The sequence below is a fragment of the Panicum hallii genome, chromosome 2 (genome assembly GCF_002211085.1).
Source record: "Panicum hallii strain FIL2 chromosome 2, PHallii_v3.1, whole genome shotgun sequence".
Classification (NCBI taxonomy): Eukaryota; Viridiplantae; Streptophyta; class Magnoliopsida; order Poales; family Poaceae; genus Panicum; species Panicum hallii.
Window position 1 is genome coordinate 41,663,869 of NC_038043.1, and position 24,387 is coordinate 41,688,255.

General features: G+C 47.8%; 3 protein-coding genes and 1 pseudogene across 5 annotated transcripts; 3 read left to right on the forward strand and 1 right to left on the reverse strand.

Moving 5' to 3' along the window:
- The first annotated feature begins 9,164 nt into the window (after positions 1 to 9,164).
- LOC112882337 (probable acyl-activating enzyme 17, peroxisomal) lies at positions 9,165 to 13,931 on the forward strand. Its single transcript, XM_025947365.1, has 14 exons — positions 9,165 to 9,598; positions 9,699 to 9,828; positions 9,931 to 10,181; positions 10,289 to 10,493; positions 10,620 to 10,660; positions 10,745 to 10,870; positions 11,183 to 11,256; positions 11,439 to 11,659; positions 12,121 to 12,215; positions 12,339 to 12,555; positions 12,845 to 12,970; positions 13,040 to 13,138; positions 13,226 to 13,435; positions 13,540 to 13,931. Exons 1-14 carry the CDS (start codon positions 9,336 to 9,338, stop codon positions 13,654 to 13,656), a joined length of 2,175 nt encoding a protein of 724 aa, XP_025803150.1. The 5' UTR covers positions 9,165 to 9,335; the 3' UTR covers positions 13,657 to 13,931.
- Positions 13,932 to 14,659: 728 nt separating this feature from the next.
- LOC112883410 lies at positions 14,660 to 15,312 on the forward strand. The gene is made up of 2 exons (XM_025948706.1): positions 14,660 to 14,800; positions 14,922 to 15,312. Exon 2 carries the CDS (start codon positions 14,943 to 14,945, stop codon positions 15,198 to 15,200), a length of 258 nt encoding a protein of 85 aa, XP_025804491.1. The 5' UTR covers positions 14,660 to 14,800; positions 14,922 to 14,942; the 3' UTR covers positions 15,201 to 15,312.
- A 1,801-nt stretch (positions 15,313 to 17,113) lies between these two features.
- On the forward strand, positions 17,114 to 20,408 carry LOC112881798 (protein CHAPERONE-LIKE PROTEIN OF POR1, chloroplastic). 3 transcript variants are annotated; one of them, XR_003226528.1, is made up of 6 exons: positions 17,115 to 17,273; positions 17,377 to 17,522; positions 18,936 to 19,318; positions 19,707 to 19,783; positions 19,862 to 20,125; positions 20,201 to 20,401. XR_003226528.1 is itself a non-coding variant. In XM_025946667.1 (5 exons), exons 1-5 carry the CDS (start codon positions 17,221 to 17,223, stop codon positions 20,010 to 20,012), a joined length of 798 nt encoding a protein of 265 aa, XP_025802452.1. In that variant the 5' UTR covers positions 17,114 to 17,220; the 3' UTR covers positions 20,013 to 20,408. The 3 variants fall into 3 exon arrangements, 2 of the variants coding, with proteins under 2 accessions (XP_025802452.1, XP_025802451.1); XM_025946667.1 differs by having other exon boundaries at positions 17,114 to 17,273; positions 18,948 to 19,318; positions 19,862 to 20,408; XM_025946666.1 differs by having other exon boundaries at positions 19,862 to 20,408.
- A 1,144-nt stretch (positions 20,409 to 21,552) lies between these two features.
- On the reverse strand, positions 21,553 to 23,938 carry LOC112881799 (annotated as a pseudogene).
- Positions 23,939 to 24,387: the final 449 nt, after the last annotated feature.

Below are 24,387 nucleotides of genomic sequence, written 5' to 3' on the forward strand. Positions count from 1 at the left end.
TTTATCGACGACATACTTATCTACTCTAAGAGTATTCAGGAACATGAGCAACATCTGCGGGTAGTATTGGAAAAGCTGAGGGCACATAGGTTATATGCCAAGTTCAGCAAGTGCGACTTCTGGCTGGAGAGAGTAGCTTTTCTTGGTCACATTCTGACTGCGGAAGGCGTAGCAGTGGACCCAGAGAAGGTCGAAGCCGTATCCAATTGGCAGCAGCCAACTAACGTTAGTGAGATCAGAAGTTTTCTCGGGTTAGCCGGATACTATCGGAGATTTATCGAGGGATTCTCTAAGATAGCTCGACCCATGACAGAACTCCTTAAAAAGGAGAAGAAGTTCGCTTGGACGGAATCTTGTGAGAGAAGCTTTCAGGAACTAAAGCAAAAGTTGACAACCGCCCCAGTGTTAACCCTACCGGACATTCATCGGGATTTTGTCATTTATTGTGACGCATCCCGACAAGGATTAGGGTGTGTTCTGATGCAAGATGGGAAGGTCGTTGCGTATGCTTCCCGCCAACTCAGGACTCATGAGCAGAATTACCCGACCCATGACTTGGAATTAGCGGCCGTAGTACATGCTCTCAAGATTTGGAGGCATTACTTGATTGGGAATAAGTGTGAGATTTACACTGACCATAAGAGTTTGAAATACATCTTCACCCAGCCAGATTTGAACTTAAGACAAAGGAGGTGGTTAGAGTTAGTCAAGGACTATAATTTGGAAATCCATTATCACCCCGGGAAAGCAAATGTGGTAGCCGACGCCTTAAGCCGGAAATCCTATGGACCCAAGGATGACAACCTGCGCGAGGAAATGGCACGATTAAATGTGCACATTGTTCCTCGAGGTTCCAGCCATGTGTTAAGCGTCCAATCAACCCTAGAGGATAGAATTAGAGAGGCTCAAAGCTCGGATCAGGAGTTAGTAAAGATCTGCAAGCAAACTGGAGAAAACAAAGCGCCAGGTTTTAGAGTGGACGATAAGGGAACATTATGGTACGAGGATAGGATGTGTGTGCCCCAGAATGGAGACTTCCGGCAGATGATCATGGACGAAGCCCACAACTCGGCCTACTCCATCCACCCAGGATCCACCAAAATGTATATGGACTTAAGGCAAAAATATTGGTGGAATGGGATGAAAGCAGACATTGCACGATTTGTGGCACATTGTGATACTTGTCAAAGGATCAAGGCCGAACATCAAAAGCCAGCAGGGTTATTGCAACCCCTACCCATTCCGGTTTGGAAATGGGATGAAATAGGAATGGACTTTGTAGTGGGTCTACCCAGAACACAGAAGGGACACGATTCCATATGGGTAATCGTGGATCGACTCACTAAATCGGCACATTTCATACCCGTAAGAACCACTTATGGTGGAGAAAAGCTGGCAAAACTCTACGTGGAAAATATAGTAAAGTTACATGGAGTGCCTAGCAGAATTGTCTCGGATAGAGGGACCCAATTTACATCTAGGTTTTGGAAAAGCCTGCACAAAGCCATGGGCACGAAGTTAGATTTTAGCTCCGCATACCACCCACAGACGGATGGTCAAACCGAAAGGGTGAATCAGATCATGGAAGATATGCTGAGAGCATGTGTACTAACCTATGGGAATGATTGGGAACAGAGTCTGCCCTATGCGGAATTCTCGTACAATAATGGCTACCAAGCCAGCCTGGGTATGTCGCCATTTGAAGCCCTCTACGGAAGAAAGTGCAAAACTCCCTTAATGTGGTCGGAAGTCGGAGAACGTGCGCTAGTAGGACCCGCGCTCATAAAAGAAGCGGAAGAGAAAGTGGCGGAAATCCGCGAGAAATTAAAAGCAGCCCAGTCCCGGCAAAAGAGCTATGCAGACAAGAAGAGGCGGGAGATAAGCTTCAATCCGGGAGATTTTGTCTATCTCAAAGTCTCACCCATTCGAGGGACACGAAGATTTCAGGTACAAGGAAAATTAGCCCCTCGATACATTGGGCCGTATCGGGTTCTAAAGAAGGTAGGAGCAGTGGCATACCGACTGGAGTTACCGGAAGGAATGTCAGATATACATCCAGTGTTTCACGTCTCGCAATTAAGGAGATGTTTGAGAGTACCCGAAGGAGAACACGTGCCGGTAGAAACAATAGACCTGCAACCGGATCTGCGATATCAAGAAGTGCCGGTCAGAATCCTGGACACCGTCACTAGGAGAACGAGAAACTCCGAGGTACGAATATGCAGAGTTCAATGGAGCAGACATGGGGTGGAGGAAGCGACTTGGGAACGCGAAGAAGCGCTAAAGAAGGAGTTTCCCCATCTATTTAGGGGCCAGCCGAATCTCGGGGACGAGATTCATTTAAGTGGGGTAGGTTTGTGACACCCTAAAATTTACCAAAATCAAATCACGCGTTAGAACGTTAAAGACCACTCGTCGCCAGACCATAGCCCTAACCCCTGACCGTATCGCCATCCCATCCCGCACCGCTCGGAAGCCTGCCGTCCGCGCGCAGTCACCGCCGCGAATAGCGCCGGCGCAAGTCATTTCTCGCAGCACGCGAATCCCGCGCGCGCGTGGCCGATCGGCCGCGACTGCGGCCGCGATTGGCGCCGACGCGTTTTTCTTTTCCCCTCGCCGTTTCCCTCGCACCGCGCGTCTCCCCGCGTGGCCGACCGGCCGCGGTCACCGCCGCGACCGGCGCCGGCCCTTCTCCCTCTCTCTTTTCTTTTCCTTCTTTCCCTTTATTTCTTTTTCTCTTTTTCCTTTTCTCTCCTTTTCCTTTCTTTCTTTTCTCCCTCCCCCTCCCTTTTCTTCCTCCTCCCTTCCTTCCTGTTTTTCCCCTGCTCCCGCCCACAGCACGGCCGTGCGCCGGCCCTAGGCGCCGCGCACGCGCCCTGCCCAGCCCTGCCGCGCACACACCCTGCCAGCCTCGCGACGCACACGCCCACCCGTGCCCACGCGCGCGCCCGCGCGTGCCCCGCGTGCCGCACCGACCGCCGCGCCGCTCGCCGTCAGGACGGCCGCGACGTCGCGCCGCCCGCCGCGTCGCCTGCCGCCCGCCACTGCCGCCCCGACGCGCCGCCCGCCGCTAGCATCCCGCGTCCACCGCCGTGCCGCGTCGCGACGGCCGCAAGCGGCCGAGCGCCATTAATGGCGCCCGCACCGCCCGCCGGCCGCCCGCGCCTCGCTCCCCACCGGCCCCGCCTCCTTGATGCTCCACTCCGCCTATAAGAAGGCCCTCGCGCAGCCCCTCGCCTCCCCACACCTCCCACCGCCGCCTCCTGCCCCTCCCCGCGCTCCCGTTGCAGCCCGCCCGTGCCGCACTGCCGCCGCCCGCCGGCCTCCGCCGCCGCGCCTCCTCGCCCCACCTCAGCCCGAGGTGAGGCCGGGGATTAGCCCCCCTCCTCCCCCTTCCCCTTTTCCCCCTCAGCCCAGTGCCGCCCCGAGCCCCGGACGCCGGGATTTGGCCGGCGCCCGACCCCCCCTTCCCTCCCCTGTTTCTGTCTACGGGAGGAAGAAGAAGGAGGGCAAGTTTGCCCAAAACCCCCTGCTGTTTTTCTGTTTTCCAAAGAAAACCCCCCCCCTCTCTAAGAGTACCCTTATCCGTTCCCGTTTTACAAATGAAACCTCGCCTGTTTTGTATTTCAATTTAAACCCTCCAATGCATACATCTAGATATACTTGACAACCTTTTAGCATGCCTAGGATATTTTAAGATTCGCAAATAGATCCCTACTCTTTTCTAATAGTTACGAATAAGCCCCTGGACCCCCGTTTGAGCCCTGAAACCACCTTCAGCTCGTCATTTTATGTGCGAAACGACCTCCGATTGACCCGAAACTTTACCACTCCGCTTCTAGCATAGTTTTAGCTATGCCATTAAGAAACCACCCAAAGATATTGCCCCTAACTCCGTAACCAAATTATTTCCAATTCAAGCCTATCGGTAAAAGCTTTTAGTTCTTTCGCTTGATTGTGTGTCTGTTTGTTTGCGTCGTAGGACACGGAGTGAACGACGAGGTTCCCGACCGCGACCAAGCGACTGAGGACCAGTACTGCGACCCCGAACCCGAAGGGCAGTGCTCCGATCAGGACTTTCCGCAAGGGTTTGACGATGGCAAGTTCAATTCCGCCCTTGATGCATATTTTTGTCCTAGTTTTTATAAACACAACCCAATGGCCTGTTTTATAAAATTGCATTGTTTTGCGTGCTGGAAACCCGGTAGGTTAGCCACCCTTGCTTGAAATAACCATACTTTGACTGCCTGATTTGTAAAGAAAATGCGTGTGTGTGGGAAGGGATAAAATGTGGTTTTGAAAAGCGAGTTAGATGAGATGGATGGCATTTCTGTGTGAATTGCCGTTGGTGTGCTCGTACCTGTGTGGTCGGGCGTGGATGGGAGATGTCCATCTTGTCACCCCTAAGGACCGAGTTGATGTGACATCTCACCTAGCTTCTCGTAGTGCGAACCACTTGACCGTTGTATGGGCAACGGCTTGGCCTAACCCCACTAGTTAGTCTGATAGCCATCAGGAGAGCTGGGAGCGACGGGTGATCAAGGAGACGGGATAAGCTCTGTGTGACTTATGCCCCGGTTAAACCTCGGTGTTAGGTCGAATGACCCCTTGATAGATCCCGTGGTGGCTAGTCAGGTCTAGCTACGGTGGGTAAGGGCTTCGAAGGGATCTGCACCGGCACTCAGGTGTTCGTGCTGTGGTACCCCACCTGTGGGTAAAGTTGCACACCTCTGCAGAGTTAAAAAAAAATCTATTCGAATAGCCGTGCCCACGGTACTGGGCAAGTTACGGTGTGGTCACATAACTAGTGTTTATCTCTGGGAATGGTTAAGCTGGTGTGAGTTGTTTGGAAAGTATCCGGCAGCAGTGCCGTGTGCTACGGCGGACGGGGAGTCCGGTAGCTATTTAAACGTGAATCCTGTGTGGATCCACATCGTGTGTTCTTTGATACTTGAAAACTCATTTTGAAAATGCTTTCCAGAACGAACCCCTGCATATAAACGAACTTTCCGTAAATAAACCCTAACCCCTATCTTGAATATTTCCTGTGCATTTAATTCTGTTGTATCCCCCCGTGGGTATGATTGGACTTGCTGAGTACGTTTGTACTCACCCCGTTCTTACTTTACAGTGGAGGATCCCGACTACATCCCCGAGAACGACGAGTAGGGTCCCGTCCTGCACCCAGTCTTGCCTGTGGGTGAGGTCACCGTTGGAGCTCCGCATGGCGCAAAACTCTGATGATCCCCTGTTCGTAGTTAGTGTAGTAGTATGGGTTTTTGTCGTAATCCTCGCGATAGTGGCGTTTCACTGCCCATTACCGCGAAGAGTTGTACGGTGATGTACCATCTGATGTAATAAAAGTGTTATCAGCCTCCTGGGACTGATAAAGTGACACTTTTAAGTCTTCCCTGATGGGGGGACGCTTCAGCAAGGAAACAAATCAACGAAAATTTAACAAGCAGTGGCAGAAACTTGATGAACTGACCGGGAAGAAAAGAAGCGAGGACGCAGCAAAAACCAGAACTGCACAGGACGAAGCAGAGGCTTTATGTCCTTTGCCAACAGATACTGCACGTACTCGGAGGAGGGCTGAGTCAGCGGTGAAAACCTTTTCTAAATGGATTGAGAATGAACCGAAGGAGAAGTGGGCGTTGCTTTACGATACCGATGGTGCAAGGTACAGCATAATGACCACCAACTTCACCGAGGTTTACAATTGGGTGATGCGAGGTGTTTGTGGGCTTCCACTGGTTGCAATTATGAAATTCATTGTCCACGGATGTATCGATTACAATTCACTAAAAATCAGGCCCACAGGATGTCATCTAGACCCCGTACACCGCTGCAGCTGTCCAGACACGTGCACCGTGTGTTGTCCTCCCTGTGCACGCATGACGAGATGTACTGGCTCACAAAGGCGAAGCTAGTGTTCGGTATTGTCGTGGAGCCGTACTGTGTCGAGTGAGTGATGAGGCAGTTCGGGCGACGACAGCACTTCCCTCTCCTACCCCGAGCGTTCCAGGCCGTGCCGCGCAGCGTACACGAGTAAGTTTGTGATAACTCGTTTTCTATTAATTATATAACCGTTATCATGAAATAATATTGTCTTCCAAATATTTGCAACAGATATTCGCGCAGGGGATATCATGGCAACAAAGTTAACTGGGTTGTCAAGCTACAGGAGTACGTAGGAGCGTGGCTAGACGCACCTGACGATGTGTGGGACGAGCCGCAACCACACACAGAGGCGTTTTACTGCGCATACCTCCGTTAGTACCTCACTCGCACGTGTTCGTAGGTCACTCTTTCACATATTGATGACGCGGAGCATCAGCACCCGCCGACCATATCGGACACGTATCCCTTGTACCGTGATCAGGTGCAGCGTGGCGCGGTACGTCTTTCGCAACTTCAATTATTAAATCTTTTTTAAAAAAAATCAATAACAAAATTACTCTACTTCCCATTACTCATGCAGATCGATCTGATCCACTGCGCGGAGGTTGAAGCCGCATCTCAGATCATGTTGTTTGACCGTAGGGTACTTGTACCGGAGTCATAGTACAAAGAGAGCTTTCGTCGGATTCATGACAACTTGACACGAGCGTTACGTGCACTGACGTGTTGTAGCAGAGACGACGTGGGGGCCTCCAGTTCATCTCATGCGTCTGCCGACGTGTACACAGCTGGCCCATCGACCTCTGCAGCAATGCACGCAGCGTCCAGCGGTACTGCCGCCAGTTCGAGCTGTAAGTCCTTTATAATTGTCATTTTGATCAACTTTGACTTACACGACTAATTTCGTTTGTTTTTATAGTGATGCACTCGACGGCAATGGGGCCTCCTCCTGGAAGAATGGAGCCTCAGACGTTTGGTGCCTATGCTCCAGGAATGTCTCTCCCACCGGGTTCGACGCCAGCTGCTCCGTATTCTTAGGGCTTTACTCAGCATGCATGGTCGATGGGAGCTCCTGCACACGGTGGTCTTTTCGGTGTGCCAGACTGGGATGGCGGCTGCGTCAGTTTGTCGGAGTTGGAGGGCGACGGCGCCGGGCCAAACATCATTGGTCCCTCCCAGACGTATGACGCTCCACCTCTACAGACCCAGGATGACCCGTTCACGCCGGCGGCTCCTCCGCCTCGTTCTCACCGTGCTCCAGATGCACTCACGTACTCGGAGGGGCACATACGCCGACAGCCTAGGACTAGGGGGGAGGAACAAGAGAGCGCGAGGACCAAGACAGGCGGAGTAGATACTCCAGATTCGGTGGACTCTGTATTTAAACTATTTTTGTATCATACTATTTTATTTTTAATGGCTTGATGTATCGTATTGTTGTAATATTTGGATTCTACGTTGCAAAATATTATCGCTTAACCATCTTCATACGAGTTTTAGATACCGTAATCTTCTTCGTAAAATTGAACTAAAATTTTATATGTATACAAAAGAGTATGACGAATAAATCTTGTATTTGAAAAGTATGAATTTTAAATAGTTTATAAAATATAAATTCGAACAAAAAATAAGAAAGATATAAATCCGGGGCACCTTGCCTTTGCCGCCGCGGGAGGGGCCTCTTCGCGAATAAGAAAAGTTTCTTATTCGTGAAGAGGCCCTCGGAAGGGGCCTGGAAAAAGATTTGGCACCTCCCGCCCGTTGGATGGGCGGGAGGTGTCCGGCCCCACGCCTCCCGCCCGTTGATCGGACGGGAGGTACCCTTGGAAATTTTCCAAATCGGCACCCCTTTTTAGAATTTAATTTTTTTAACCCTTTTTTTAAAAAAATCCACAAAGAATGACGGTGTGGCAAGATCAACTCAAGCTCGACCGCTCGGGGATCAGGCGCTCAGTCTCCCCGGCCGCATGCTTACGCGGGCCAATGATGCCGATGGGCCGGCACGGCACGGCAAAAACCTACCCCGTGCCGTGCCTGGCCGGCACCTCAGCCCATGCACGACACGCCCGTTTAGCAATCGTGCCTTGATGGGCCGTGCCTTAACGGGCCCGGTGCTGGGTCAGGGAGAGAAGATCATACACACGCCACGCGCTGTTTGGCTTAGGGTGTGTTTGGTTCAGCCGTGGATTCCTGAAAATCTGATTTCTGAAATCAGCTGTGGGAAAGCTGCTGTGAGCTGACAGCTGTGGGAAAGCTGAAAGCTATTTGGTTGAAACAACTGTCAGCCGTGAATTTCTGTAAGAAATGTCTGTTATGCCCCTGAGATCCTATAAGGCTCTTTATATGCTAATTAATCGTATGGACATGTAGATGACTGTTTTGGAAAGAAAATATTCATGTTTGTTAATATTTGACATATATAATAATTTATACAAAATATATATCCACGTTATAAAAATAATTGAACAATTTCTTTTTTTTCTTTCATTTTTTCTCTGTATTTCTTTCCTCTTTTTTTCTTTCTATTTTTCCTTTCTTCTTTCTTTTTTTCCCTTTTCCCTTCTCCCTTTTGCCGTTCCTTATCTCTTTCTCCTCTGTTTTTCGTTACCAGCACGGGAGGGCGGCGGGAGGCGCGTCGGGGGGCGGCGGGCGGCGGCGGGGGGCAGGCGGCAGGGGCGGCGGGAGGCGCGTCGGGGGCGGGCGGCGGCCGGGGGCGGGGGGCGGCGGGCGGCGGCGGGCGGCGCTGCAGGGAGCGCGGTAGGGAGCGCGGTGGCGGGGCCGGCCCGGGGGGCGGCGGGCGGCGGCGGGGGCGCGTCGGGGGGCGGCGGGCGGCGGCGGGGGGCGCGGCAAGGGGCGCGGCGGCGGGCGGCGGCGGGGGCGCGTCGGGGTCGCGGCGGGCGGGCGTCGGTAGGGAGCGGAATCGGTGAAATCTGGTGTCTCACCCGATTCCAAAGTGACCTGCGGGAATCGGGTGATTTTTCGAAATCAATTCGTCCGATAGAGATCTTTGGTTGGGATACTAGATCTTTGGACGCGAATATGGCTCCCGAAGCCGAACCAAAAGGGACCCTTGCTAGGCTCGGCGTTTGGTAGAATTAAAGAACAGAGTCCACTTGAGCAACGGCTGAACAATTTTGTTGGAGACGTTCTGGGAGCAAATTATCTGATGCCCTGCTCGTGCAACGCAAGGGCTTCAAGATATCATATTTCACGGCCACTTGGTTGGCTTTGCCCGACAAGAACAGCTTCTATCTCTATCTGATCTCTCCCCCCGAGTCTCTGTCCCAATCCTAGTTAGGTTGTTTATCAGTTTGGTACACCGGTCCGAGAATTCTCTCCTTCGTCTTCTTTATTTGCCGTAAGGAACTTGTGCCCTGTGCATCTGCAATCTATCTGCTCCACATCAGTAGCAGTAGCCGTAGCAGCGGGAAGCCATGGCGGCCGCGTCGCACAAGCCACTGGGCGCGATCACCGCGGGCGACCTGGCCGCCGCCGCGCCCGGGACGGACGCCGCCGCGCTCCACGCGGCCCTCCGGCGCGCGCTCGGCGCCGGCGACGCGGACCCCGCCGCCGTGTGGGGGGAGCTCTGCCGGTCCCTGCTCCGCCCGGACGTCCCCTTCGCCGTCCACCGGATGCTCTACTACGGCTGCTTCGCCGGGCTCCCGTCCCCCACGCCGCCCGCCTGGACCCCCGATCCGTAAAGCTCCGATATTTCCAACGCCTAGCTCGCTCGCCCCAATGAGTTCGCTTCTTCCAAGTCCCTTCTAACCTGCTGATGTTTTGCAAATAAAATTCAGCAAGGAGGCGGCCTTGACCAATGTCGGCCGCGTCATGGAGGCGCGGGGGAGGGAGCTCCTCGGAGACGCGTACAAGGATCCCATCACCAGCTTCCCTGACCTCCACAAGTTCTCCAACGAGAACCCAGAGGTGGCTGACAAAACGTGCCCTCTTTTGTTTGCCGTTCATTGCTTCTTACTGTTGCAAAATGAGCTTACTGTCTTCAGTTCGATCCGTGGGTTCTATGAACAGGCGTACTGGAAGATGGTCTTTGAGGATATGGGTGTTGAGTTCACTGTGGAGCCGTCTTGCATCTGGAGAGAGAGCGATGGGTACCCGGGTGGCGAGTGGCTACCGGGTGCTGAGCTGAATGCCGCCGCCAATTGCCTGAGGGCTAAACCTGGAAGAAGTTCCGAGGATGTTGCCATTGTGTGGAGAGATGAACGGAAGGATTCAGAACCTCTCAACTTCATGACTCTTGAGGAGCTGAGGAAAAAAGTTTGGTAATGATATCCTGCTCTAAACAGTACTGATAGTTTTTATCATAGCTGTGTTGTGATTCATTGCAATCTGATTGCATAACCAATTCTTCTTGCTTTGCCTAGAGCAGCCTTGTGGCAAATGCACTTGATGCCCTGGACCTGCCAAAGGGATCCGCAATTGCTATCGACATGCCTATGAACGTGAATGCTGTTGTGATCTACCTAGCGACTGTTTTAGCAGGCTATGTGGTTGTCTCAATTGCAGACAGCTTTGCTGCACCGGCAATATCGACAAGGTTGAAGATATCAGAAGCAAAAGCAATTTTCACTCAGGTAGTAACCCTGGTGCTGCTACATTGATTTCTTCTTCAGTTACTTGTCCCATACTTTTTGACAAGAACTTTGTACTTATAAAACCAAGCAGTGATTTGCTGATGCTGATAATCTTTTCCTTGCTAGGATTACATCCTTCGTGATGACAAGGAACTGCCATTGTACAGGTGCGTTTTTAAGTACAGAGGCCATACATCAATCAATTACATTATCAGAACATTTTTCCTCACATTATATCTTTGTTTCTACAGTAGAGTTGTGGACGCTAAGGCCCCAATGGCAATTGTGATCCCTGTAAGGGGATCTTTGCCAATAAAGGGACTGCGTGTTAACGACCTATCCTGGCAGGATTTCCTTGGAAGGGTTAATGATACCAAGTGAGTTATTTTCTATCATGTGCTGAAATTTGGAGATGAAGCCAAGTTGGACAACAGTCTTTCCTGTGAACAATCAACAGTTTCTAGAGCGAATTGTTGAACAATCTCTAACACACTCTTCTACCTGCACACTGGTTTTACAACCTTTTGCTGTGGCATGTTCATAATGCTCAATGTTCAACAAGCTTACAAGTTTTTTGATTAAGTAGTAGCAGTATGGAAATAATTTAGTCAATGTCTTGAAATCAATCTAATTTACTTGGAATAACTTGATACTACCTGACATCCACTGACAGGAAACTTTTTTTGCAGGCCGGAAAATTATGCTGCTGTTGATCAACCTGCCTACGCATTCACCAATATCCTATTTTCGTCAGGGACCACAGGCAAGATTATATTTTGATAATTTTATCAGTTCTGACATGATTTGCCCATATGCAATGATCAGTGATACAGCTGTGTACAGCAAAATCGGCCAGCTGCAGATCCTATTTATGATATTGAGTTAATCAAATAGTGCTCTTTTAAAAATATTCTACAAAAGTTTCCAACATTTCTTCATATTCAGGGGAGCCCAAGGCAATTCCATGGACACATATAACCCCCCTAAAGGCAGCTGCTGATGGATGGTGTCACATGGATATCCGTAAAGGAGATGTCGTTGCGTGGCCAACTAATCTTGGTTGGATGATGGGTCCCTGGCTTGTATATGCCTCGTTACTGAATGGAGCCTCCATGGCTCTGTATAATGGCTCCCCAAATAGTTCAGGCTTTGCAAAGTTTGTACAGGTACAAATAAAGACACCTCAATCAATTCACTAAATTACTGTCAGAAATTGAGAACCACCTCATAATTGTGTTCAGATACATCATGCTAGGAGGATAAGACTTGTCCCAAATACCAATGTCAAACACTTAAAAGTTAAAACAAAAACTGAATGAGCACAAGTTTTTTATGCATGGTTTGCTATTCCAGTTAATCTCTTTTGGGTACTCATGAATCTCACTGGCTTGGCATGCTTAACTCATGTTTGTAGATCCTTAGGAAAAATGAATATTGCGTACAGGAAACTGTCCTATTTGTTCTATTTCGATTCGATGTATATTGTTCCGTAATGTCCGCTTTTAATTAAAATAATTAGGTTACTGCTATTCTGTCTTCAGTCATGGCAATGTCATTCCTACTTATCATTGCATTTTCTTCATTTCACTGCAATCTCATGCCTACTTATTCTTACATTAATTTCCAGGATGCTAAAGTGACAATGCTAGGACTGGTACCCAGCATCGCTCGTACATGGAAAAATACAGATTGCACAGCTGGATTTGACTGGTCTACCATCCGGTAATTTTTTAATTGCTCCTCTCTAGAGTCCAGACCCTTTCTGCCTTAACTTGCATACCTTGTATTTTAGAAAAAGGAAATTGTACGCCATGTTCTCTTTCTCAGCGGTTATGTTTTATACAGGTGTTTTAGCTCATCTGGGGAGGCGTCTAGTGTGGATGACTATTTATGGCTGATGGGAAGAGCTTGCTACAAGCCAGTAATTGAGTATTGTGGAGGCACAGAGATTGGTGGTGGATTTGTTACTGGATCTTTGCTGCAACCTCAAGCATTGTCTGCATTCAGCACTCCTGCCATGGGTTGTAACTTGTTCATTCTTGACAACAGTGGAAATCCCTTGGTAAGTATATCATGGAATTGGACTTTCCTTGCTCTCACTTCTCATTTGATCTTTTATATCCCTTTCGTAACCAATGTAAATAGAGAGAATGTTTTCCTTGGTAAGTTGGTGTGCCACAAAATATCAATTTAAATAACACAGTCATCTACATTTATGTCAGCATTGACATGAGATTAGGTCTTACCATGTCTATCCACTGATTGCAAATTATGCAAATAGATGCTTGTTTTTGTGACAGATGAAAAGGAACTCTCCAAACTGATGCTTGTTATAATCTTCAAATTTGCAGCCACAAGATTCGGTGGGTATTGGTGAACTTGCGCTTGACCCAGTTTTATTTGGATCATCAACAACACTACTAAACGCTGATCATCAGGAAGTTTATTTCAATGGAATGCCAGTATGGAACGGGAGAGTACGTATGTGTGTTCTTGGTTCCTTTGTGATGCTTAAAGGTTTAAACTAACCCCTGTATTACATGCAGGTCCTCCGCAGACATGGAGATGAATTTGAGCGTACTTGTGATGGATATTACAGGGCCCATGGGCGCGCAGATGACACGATGAACCTTGGTGGAATTAAGGTATACCCTGCATTGTGGTATTATGCAACTACACATCAAAATGTTTCATATCATGGTCCACTCATCGAACTTTATGGTCACTTTCAGGTTAGTTCCATCGAGATTGAGAGGATCTGCAACAGAGTAAACGATGCCATCCTCGAAACAGCAGCTATTGGGGTTCCGCCTATAGGTGGTGGCCCTGAGCAGCTAACGGTAGCCATCGTCTTCAAAGACCAGAGCACACAAGTAGAGGACTTGAACCAGCTGAAACTAGCGTTCAACACGGCTCTGAAGAAGCTGAACCCCCTCTTCAAGGTGCGTCCATTGTTCATGTGGATTTGCCGCTGACTGCATCCAAGTTTTATGTGGCAGACCACAGAGGCGTCGCTGAACTTTCTTTGCTTCCCCTCTGCACGCAGGTCTCTTCTGTAGTCGTGGTTCCATCGCTCCCTAGAACCGCTTCAAACAAGGTCATGAGGAGAGTCCTGCGCAAGGAGTTCACCCAAGCAGCACAGGCAAAAAAGTCAAAAATCTAGAATTCTAGATAGTTAGAAATATTTTTTTACTGCAAATGTACCTCAAAAAAGAGCTACACAGAAAACTGTGCATATCACTATACATAGGTCCTTCAATATCCAGTTGTTTACCTCTAAAAAGGAGGTATGAGGTGTAATTATATTTCGAAAGAAGATGTATTTCCTGCCACCTGATTTGTTCACTTGTTGTGAACTCACATATGAGGACATGAGGTACTAATAAAAACAGACATGAGGTACTAATAAAAACATTCATGGTATCGTTTGGCCTTGCATGAATTTTACTCTGAAGAGTTTCTTAATTTCTGCTAGCTAAATAAACACCAGAGCTTCTCACATTATTTTTGTAAAAAAGAAAACATGTTTGGAAGTGCTCCAGTAACTCGCATCCGGAAGATCCTATGACCAGCGGCAGGTGAAGAGCTCATTTGAGAACATGGAGAGGACCTGTGCGGATGGCTTGGTCGTCGTTTCCATGACACGAAATCTTGCAGCCTTACCCGCCGGAGATGGCAGGCTGCCGTCGGTCGAAGGGCATCACCATACCGCAACAGGCTCTCGTGCATCTGTGCCGGCAATGAACATTGAGCAGACGGAGGATGCGCCTGACCCGGCGGTTGTTGAAGCAGATAAAGACTTCTGATCATTCGAGACGAGTATTACCATGCCATGAATCCATGATTTAGTTGCAGTAACCCTTCCTATTCCCTGCTCTCTTTCTTTTTAAGATTCAATTGATTGATGAAATGTGCCAACAAATTTGTTCCTCGGATTAAACAGCTAGGTTCCAACGATCTGCCTCAGATTGCTCAAGGCCCAAAAAATCGAGGCTCTAGAACGAAGCGTCCACTCCCCAAGTGTGGCTCGTCGCCATCGTGTGAACTCGAACCTGGGATCCGGGGCCACATGTCAGACAACAGCAGCCTCGCGAGGGACCTGCGCCGCTGGCAAATTGACCCGGCACACGTAGCAGCGGCGAGTCAGTAACCGCCACCCGCAGGAGCGGCTGCCTGCGCGGCGTGCGGGAAGCCTGCGCCTCCTTCCCCTCCCGAACCCAGCTGCATTTAAACGCGGGCGCTGCTTGACCGGCAGGCCGCCGGCGCCAGCCCTCGCCAACCGCATCTATCCAGTCACGGGCCCCGCCGTACATGCGCAGTACCTTTCCCCGGCGGCGACGGCGCCTTCGTTGTTCATCCACCGATCTCGTGTCACGCGGCCTGCGATCAAGTGCCGACCCCGTCGTCTTCGATCTCGCTTTGGTGCAGGAATCTGAAAGGAACCGGGTGATGGGGAAGCTGGCGAGGCTGGTGGACGGCATCAAGGAGAAGCTGGCCGGCGCCGGCTGCGGGGGCAAGGCCAGCAAGGCGGTGTGCTACGACAAGGTGGACAAGACGGAGAGCATGAGGGTGGAGATCAGGAGCCGCCGCGCGCGCCAGCTCATCGCCAAGAACCTCGCCGCCGCCGACGACATCGCCGGGTGCCGCCCCCGGGCCGGCGCCGGCGGGGGCAAGAAGAACAGGAAGAAGCGGTTCTTCGGCTTCTGATCGACACGATCGCCAGTCGATCGTTCGGTTCCGTTTTGCCTTCGATCTTGTCGTGAATAATCTTGTTGATCATCCGTGTAGGTGTAGCTAGCTATATCCAGAAACCATCCTTTTGCGGCGCCTGCTCCTTGAGTATTCTCTCTGCAGATTGGCACCCTCTCATGGGAAGAACTGAAATCCTCGTCCATTCAAGATTAAGAACGAATCGAAATGGATTATGCAAATTTCTGCAGGTAGAGGTGTAGACTATGAGTGGATTTGGGTACATTTATGACTGTGGATAGATTGGCCGTCTTTTCCGGTGAAGTTTTAGATGTTTATGATAACACCACTTGAACTTCCGACTTTGTTAAACAAGGAGCTTATATATTTAGACGACTTAGCAACTCGCGTTCCACGAAAATGCAACAGGCCATGTTGATCGAGCTATGTTGAACCGACATGTGCTAGCAATACCTGCGGTTATACAGACACTTCTACTCCCTCCGTTTCAAACTATATATTATTTTAATATTTGTAGGTGCATAGTTTTTTCATTATATCTAAATACATAGTAAATATTATGCACCTAAAAATATCAAAACGATATGTAATTTGAAATGGAGGAAATACTTATTGAAGGAAATATGGAAATCCATGGCACATAATATTCTATTATGCTATGCAAGAAATTATTAAGTTGATGTGGAACGAAAATGAATATTTTGTACTTTCTCTATCCAAAAATATATGCATCTCTAATGTTTAGAATTTGTCAAAAAATTAAGGATTTTCTGAGTATCTTGTGACCTAATGCATCTTATTCACTCTACAGCTTCCTCTCCGTCCTCTCGTCCCCCTCCATCTGATTAGTACCTGCCATTGAAGGCTTGGGTTAGACGAATAGTCGGCTAGAAATCGCGTCAATCAGAGCTGACTCCGCCACTTCCTACGAGAGGATGAACGGCATTTTTTTCATTTGTTCTAAAAACAGTTCCTAGAACTGCTTAGGGCAGTCCCAATGCAGTGATTAACATAATTTCTATAGCATTTAATATGATGTTATGTAGGATGTTTTGCTGATTTGGCAATGCAGTTAAAGAGGAGAGAGAGGAAAAGATAAAAAACTGGATCTCATGTAAGAAAATAGTTTCTTGCACAAAAATTAAAATCTAAGAAACTACACGATACCTATTGGGACGGATATCGCAGGTATCAAGATAGAATTAAAGAGTGGGAAGGAAGGGAATTGGTTGAGAGAGAAAAAAGATCATTGGAGAAATTTATTTTATAACCATAATTACAAATTATGCATTGGGCACTATAGTTCTTAAGCGGTGTCTATGTGATATAGTATCATAGATACTACTGCATAGTTTCTTGGTTGGGACTGCCTATTTGTGAATAGAGGGGAGTAATTATGATTTTTTTCCAAACAACGCACAAAGCTTTGCACCCATTTAATTAAGACAGTAACTATGATATTAACCGTTTACTTTCCATATTTGCTGCATAGTGTGCAATGCTTAGGCCAATCTGATGATACCTATCCATTTGAAATTATAAATTATTTTAATTTTTCTAGATATATAATAAATATTTAATAAAGTTTATGCACCTAGAAAAGTATACAGATGCATAATAAAATTTATGTATTTAAAAAAGGTAAAAAGTTATAATTTAAAACGGATGGAGTATTTAGAAACTCGAACGCACTCGCTTATCAGTTCAGTTGCGTTTGTTTTGCTTGAAAAGGCGAGTTGTCACATGGATAAGCCCATACTCGCTGAAAGGCGCACTAGTTTAGGCCGTGCCTGACGAGAAAACAATCGAGCATGGCCCACTCAGAGTGTAAGCCCAGCTCAGCCGGCCCAGAAAAGACCCGGCCGGCCTCACGACCCACCAACCTGCTCGGCCTCCCCGTCTTCCCCGTCGCTCCCTATCCAATCTCTCCCCTCCCTCTCCTTCCCTCTCCCTCCCCCCGCGGCGGTCGCGCTCGCGGCAAGACAGCCTCCCTCCCCTCGCCGCGGAGGCGCCGGAGATGCAGGCCACGGCGGCGGCCTTCCTCGCCCGCCCGCATCCGCGGCTCCTCCGGTGCGCGCCCCTGCCTTAAACCCCCTCTTTCTCGCCCCTCCCTGCCGCTGCCTCTTCTCGCGGGGGGTGCTGACACGGTCTCGTGGCTTTTTGTTGAATTCAGCATCGGACGATGGGGCCCGGATGGCATCGCGTTGGTGCGCGGAGGCATCGTCGCGCTGCCGCCGCGGCTGCGGGGCCCGCGGTGCTCCGTGAGCCTCGCCATCGGCGGTGGCGCCGGCGCCAGCGAAGACCGCGGGTTCAGCTACGGTAGGAGGCCTTCTGCCTTGACTTCTCTGGTTTGAGGGGATGATATTGTAGGTTGGCTTTTTGGTTGCCGATGCATGGAGCAAGGAATAATGTGCGGGTGGTGTAATGGCTTTGAGTTGGCGAGCCCGTATTGTTTAGTATTAAACAATGCTACAACACATAAGACTCAGTTTTATCGTGATGCATTTGAGGTTGCTAGGCGGTGAGATACGGGTTGGATTGGTACGACCTGCGGAATTTTTGCTGAATTTTGCACTTCAAAGCTTTGTAGTGGTAATTTTAGAAAGGGGTAAGATGTTTTAGGGTGACAACTAGGGGCACTAGTTTGGAAGGGCGCTGTTGCAAAATCCAGAATGTGGCGGCTTGGCAATTGGTACCATATCACTGTTATTAGGTTGTCCATGTTGAAGGGGCCATGCTTTTAAGAGTGTTTGTTTAACAAAATTAGTTGTAAAAAGTGAGAATATTTCTACCATGTACTTTAAGGAAAACTTAGCTGATTGAGTTTAATTGCATTTCTCTAGTATGCGCACATGCTGTCGCTAAATCAAAGGCTTGTGGTAGCTAAGTAACTTCTTATGCAAGCACCTCAACAACAACAACAACAACAACAACAACTACTTAGCCTTTTGTCCCAAGCAAGTTGGGGTAGGCTAGAGATGCAAGCACCTGCAATTGGTAAATTATGGTATTTCTTTTAGCTTAGCTGTGTCAATGCTTTTTACCTGTCCTTGCACCTGAAAATCAGAAAGCGCATTCTTAGAAAGATAATAACCCACATTCATTTAATTGTAGCAAAATACATATATGTCTGAATATAGTTGTTTCCACAGTTCTGGTTTCTTATATCTTAGACTCCATTTATATTATTGAATTAAGGATAACCATGTAATGTTGCCAAAATTTCCACTTGAAGCTTTTTCCTTATGAAGCCACTTGAACCTTTGCAGTGCACTAATTCCGGAAAGGGTAAAATGATTTTTGATGATTGAACATGAAAATTGCTAGATGTTGCTTCAGATTAAAATACCTAACTAATTCAGTTTGATTGCATTCCTCTCTAGTATACACACTGTTGCGTAAACAAACGCTTCATTTTACCATATTTTTTTTATGGAAGCACCTATAGTTCGTAAACTGTTGGACATTCTTGTAGCCATTGGGTCATTGTTTTGTATCAATATTGGCCTGGCTGTTCCAGTCTTGGAAGGAAAGCAATTTGTAGAAAGACTGCTTTGATCCGATTATTTGTCACACATATACTGGTATGAATTCAGTTGGCTGCATAGTTCCATTTCCTAAAAGTCTCAGACCTGCAATATAGAAGAGTTATAGATTCTATGGTTTTGTTCAGTATTGCTGGACAGCAGTCGGCTTATATGGTATCCACTTCCTTTTTTTGTTTATTAACAGAGCATGTTCCAGTGTTCCCAAGATACCGAATTCGAGATCCCTACAAGCTTCTTGGCGTTGATCGTGACGCATCTGAAGAAGAGATCCGAAGTGCAAGGAATTTTCTAATTCAACAATATGCTGGGCATGAACCGAGTGAAGAAGCTATTGAAGGCGCTTATGAGAAGATAATTATGAAGAGCTACCAGCAGCGGAAGAAGACAAAAATCAATCTGAAAACCAAGTTAAAGAAGCGAGTAGAGGAGTCCCCATCATGGGTCAAGGCACTGCTTGGTTACTTTGAGGTTCCATCAATGGATATTATTTCCAGAAGATTGTTCTTCTTTGCTTTCATTGCTGGGTGGAGCATAGCAACTTCTGCTGAGAATGGACCTGCATTCCAGGTATATGCTTTGGTTTTTCCTGACATTCTAAGGTCTTATCTTTTCTTGTTTGCGGAAATGTTTAAACTCCATGGCTTTCTCGAAGCCAGGGTTTGTAGGTTGTGAAATTTCACATTACTTGTTGGTTTATTTGTCACTAATCACCTTGGCGTTAAATCACAGTTCTGCCATGCCTATGTTTGTTTATGTTCTTGTCTAACATCAACAGAACTTAGTTACCTGATGAAATTTTATAACATCCATTTGGTGAATGATTCTTCAAGAAAGCATTGGCATCAACCATCTAGTATACTATGGAAATACATGACCTGATAAATCCTTGATAAGTAGATCTAAAGTACTAACCATCTTGAGCTTCACTGAACTGATGAATGGTTTTCATGTGCAGCTCGCGATATCACTCTTCTCATGCATATACTTCCTCAACGACAAGATGAAGAACCTTCTCAGGGCATCAACCACCGGGTAGTGAAAGTTTCTTCCATCAAAATGCCTTGACTGGTCATCAACATCTCCATGTTTACTCACTCTTTGTCCTTCCAGGTTTGGAGTACTTGTTGGCGGCTGGATTGTTGGTTCTCTATTGGTCCCACTGATCCCAACATTCATCATCCCACCTTCATGGTCCCTAGAGCTTCTCACCTCGCTGGTTGCTTACATTTTCTTGTTCCTGGGATGCACATTCCTCAAATAGAACTCTTTCAATCTTGTAACCCGAAACTGTAGAATTATTTGAAATTTTTTTTGTGATGACTGACATCCCTGTATCCGAGTTCCAGAAAGTTTCTGCACGTGCTGGCGTCACTCGTGAGCACAAAATCTCATCTTTCCACCTGTTCGAATATTTTAGTCAGCTCATGTACACTATTGTTTTCTCTATAGTGACAGTGCACGGAGGAAGATGATGTTCCGTCCATCCAGCGGTCAATTTTGTTCTTTGTTTAGTGAACTACTGGGAGAGCACAGATCTGCTAGTTTGTATGTGGTCGCATTATGCAAGCATTGAAGTGAGGCCTGCCTAGTGCAGCATTGTCTAACTGATTATGTTGAATTGGTGTCACTCTAAATTGTGTGCTTATGTCATTTACAATCCTTGTACAGCTAGCAGTGCTCATCATAATTTTATGCTGCTATAATTGTCGGAATTCAGCTGCATTCTCCTCTGGGAGAGCAGCATGTGGAGATAAGCCTTCAGGTAGAACAGAAATCTCGCGAGCTGGCTCACCGGGCCTCATCGTGATTAACAGGTCGACCGATAGCTCGATAGATAGGAAAGTGGTGGCTTGCGCAGTCAATGTCTCAATCCCGTATCCGACCTGGGCTCGTTCCATGTGGGATGAGACATTCCTTTCCGCTAGTAATTTGAAGTATAGATGTCTGAACAATGAGTGATGAGAAATGCCTTCTACTCAGTTGGAATGTTAGGGGCTTGAATAACCCTGCAAGGAGGAAAGTTGTTAAGGATTTAGCAACAGAGACACATTTGCAGCATTGCAAGCTTGCAAGAGACAAAATGGCAGACATTGATTTTCAGACTGAGGGACACTTTGGGGAAGAAAAACTCACAATTCGACAGCAGAGGTACTAGAGGTAGATGAGGTTTACAGCAGGTGGTTGCTGCAGCGTGGGAGTAGTCAGTGCACGTCTACACCTCTTTTTCTGAGATTGCTGTACACAAGTAAAAAATTGAGGCAGTGGGCAAAAGCAGGGATAGGAAACAACAAACTAAACTGCTGCTACATGCGGCAAAGCCGCTCATCTGGATCCTTGACGTGGGGCAAGAATGCCACCAACTCAGCAACTTAAGAGATACAGTTAAAAGCGTCATCAGAAGATGAGATTTTTGGGGATGAACGCATGATCACAATTGAAAAGTTGAGAGCAAAGCAGTAGTCAAGACTCACTGGAATCAAGCGGCTGAGGCGAGGCCAATCAGAATTGTTATTCCTCCAAGCTAATGGGAGGAGAGGAAAAATTTTATGCAACAACTGGTGACAGATGAGGGATCAGTACAGGTGGTGCAGGGCATCAAGGAGGACATCAATATATATGCGAAGGCAGGCTTGTGGAGGCCTTGTGTCACCTTAGTTATCATGCTTATTAAGAGTTAGAGTTCTAATCCTTTTATGTAATAGAACCAATCATACAAAACTTGTGTCGCTTTCACTTCTTAGATGGCATAGCAGTGCCCCTGCTCACTTTTCCAAAAAGAAAAAAGAAAAACAACAACAACAAGAAGAAAGATTGCCAGCTTGCCATCTATTATTCCTTCATATCCACAATACAACTTTTAAGTTTGCTGATACAAAGTGGGGGAACACCAACGGAGAAGTAATTATGACTTATTACATTGAAGCCTCATCAGAGCGTTCCACTATAGCTGCAAGTAATCTTGGCATCGGGGGCATCTCAAGCTCCTGTAGACCCTCAAGAACCTGGACTACTTCACGAATTTCCGGGCGATCAAATTCATTATCTTGGATGCACCAGCAGGCAACTTTGCAGACCCTTTCAACCTCTTCCAAATTAAAGTAACCATGTAACTGTGGATCCACCAAACTCTGTCTCCCTCATGAAGCTTGAGGATGGCTTGCACAGGGAAATAAGCAACGTGATAACTATTGCTAGTGCACACTTCAGGTGAATTCCTCCTTCCTGATATGATTTCCATCAGTACCATACCCAAGCTGTAAACATCAACCTTTGGTGTAATAGCAACACCGCTAAGCCATTCTGGGGCAAGATACCCAGCAGTTCCTCTGAACGTAGTTAGGACTCGGCTGAAATCCCTTCCAACAAACGCTGCCATCCCAAAATCTGCAATTTTAGGAACAAACGATGCATCGAGAAGTATGTTCTCTGGCTTAATGTCACAATGTATGATGCATTTGTGGCAACTCTTATGCAAGTAGAGCAATCCCACCTCCGAGCCTTAATGCTCCCTTGAATACTGAACCAAAACCACCACCTCCGAGCCTTTCTGAGAATTTTTTAGTAGCACGGCATAGATCATTGTATCTAAAGGCTATAATCCCACCACCATTACCGCCACTGTTGTGCACAGGCATCACGCGACTTTAATCTGTTCCTCCAAATTATCAACAACAGCATGAACAATGGCAGGAACCCAGAACTAACAATGCATGCAACAGCAATAACTCCTGGTTTCCTTTTGATAGCTTTCCTAAAACTTTGCAGATCTCTTGCAGCAAGGTGAATGTAAAGAACATCTTGAGAAGTAATAGCATTGCCATCGTTCTGCTTTACATTAAGCAATTCCCCATGCCACACAGAGCATATACTCTTGCTATAGGCATAAGCAGTGCAAGAGCAGTCGTTGAGACAAGCTTCTGCACAATTGCTTTGCATGGTAGCGTCTTCTATTCTCCGGGGATCATAGGGCAACGTAACGTGAGCTACAGGGTGGAAAACATCTGTGGAACTTGCCGTGCTTCTGTTGATAGTAATGCAGTCTATGGGAGTATTTCTGGCACACCCTCCTGTTCGATCACCAAGCTCCCAATCTTGAAGCGATCTCCGAGAGAAGGTCTCCATACAATCACAAAATAATGGGTCTGAATTGCTGTTGCAGACCGTGAAAGGTCCACAGACAGCAGGTGTTATGCAGAAATCAGAAGGTTCGGCGTGTACAGTTTGCCAAGATTCTGCAGATTGCGACCAAATATTCATCTTAAGTTGACCGGAGATGTCTATTAGGAAGGATACGGAAGCTGATTCATCCATTATGGTGTACGAGAGGTACACCTCTTCCTTGTTATCTTGATATGTGAATTTGACCAAACCCTTGGTCCGTGGATCCGAGTCCATTAGCGCATTCAATGGTTGAACAAGTTCTCCTAATTTTCCGGGTGGCCAAGACCAGTACACTACGGAGGGGGAGCTGCGACTTGTAAGGCGCAACGCCCCGTCGGTGCCTACCTCAACGGTGTATAAGCCAAAACCTGGATCAATTAGGCTCTTCTTTGAGATACACGAACAGTTGAAACCAGTGAGCATATTCGGGCCAATCTTTGTGGAAGGAAGCCCGACATCCGTCAGGTAGTCAAAGCTCTGCCACAACGGTGCTCTGTTAGACGGGTGTTTTGGTACGAGGACAAGGTTTCCGGTGCTCATGAGAATGGCACTGACACCATGTGTGTTATTGACAACTTTTGTGGACCATAGTTTGGATTCAGTGCTTGTGTTGTTGTTTAATTAAGCGACGATGATGAGGTTGCCATCTCTTGAGACTTTGAGCTGTGTTATGTTGAGCTCGGATTCAAGTATCGAGCTCTCCCGGTTAGCAACCCAGACGGTGGTGCAAACCGGGATCTTATTGAACCATATGCCAAGATGCCAGCCCGGGGAGGAGACCGTGGTGGTGGTGTCACATGTGGACGTACCGGCGGCGGCGGCGCCGAGGCTTTGCCGGAACTGGAAGAAGCCCAGCGCGAACTTGCCGTTTCTTGAGACGAGCTTGTCACCGACGGCAAGCGCCTGGCCTGCCGCAAGAGTGTCGCCATTCGCAGTTGCGGTGGAGCATGGAGCAGTAGTGTGCGTCGAAGAGAAGATGAGCCCAGCCGCAAGTACTACGTAGAGAAGAGGCATGGCCAGAAATAGAAAGAGAGAGAATGTGGCAACTAGAGATGGTAGAGAGCTAGGAGTATATATGCTGCTGCATAACGGCGTGTGCTGATGATGTCCAGCTGAAGACACAGCAACTAGTCGAGCTAACTAATTAAGACCGTTGATTGGGCCAGCGCACTAGTGGGTCAAATATCCATTACAGCAATGGTGACTGGAGTTGGTGCGCTGTCCTGTTCGACGGTCTCGCTGTTGCTTCGACTGCCGGGGCGCATGGCGTGGATCAGGACACGGTGGCCAGGTCGTCCAGTACGTGGTGCTCACTACTACGGAAGCACTCATTCATCCTGCGCATTAATCACGATCCATTTTGAGCACGGGACTAATCAACGCAGTAGTCCCGAATCCAAATAAAAAATAGCTACGAATTGGATAACACTATGACAGTAGTTACCTCTGCTGCAATATCCGAAAATGCTAACCCA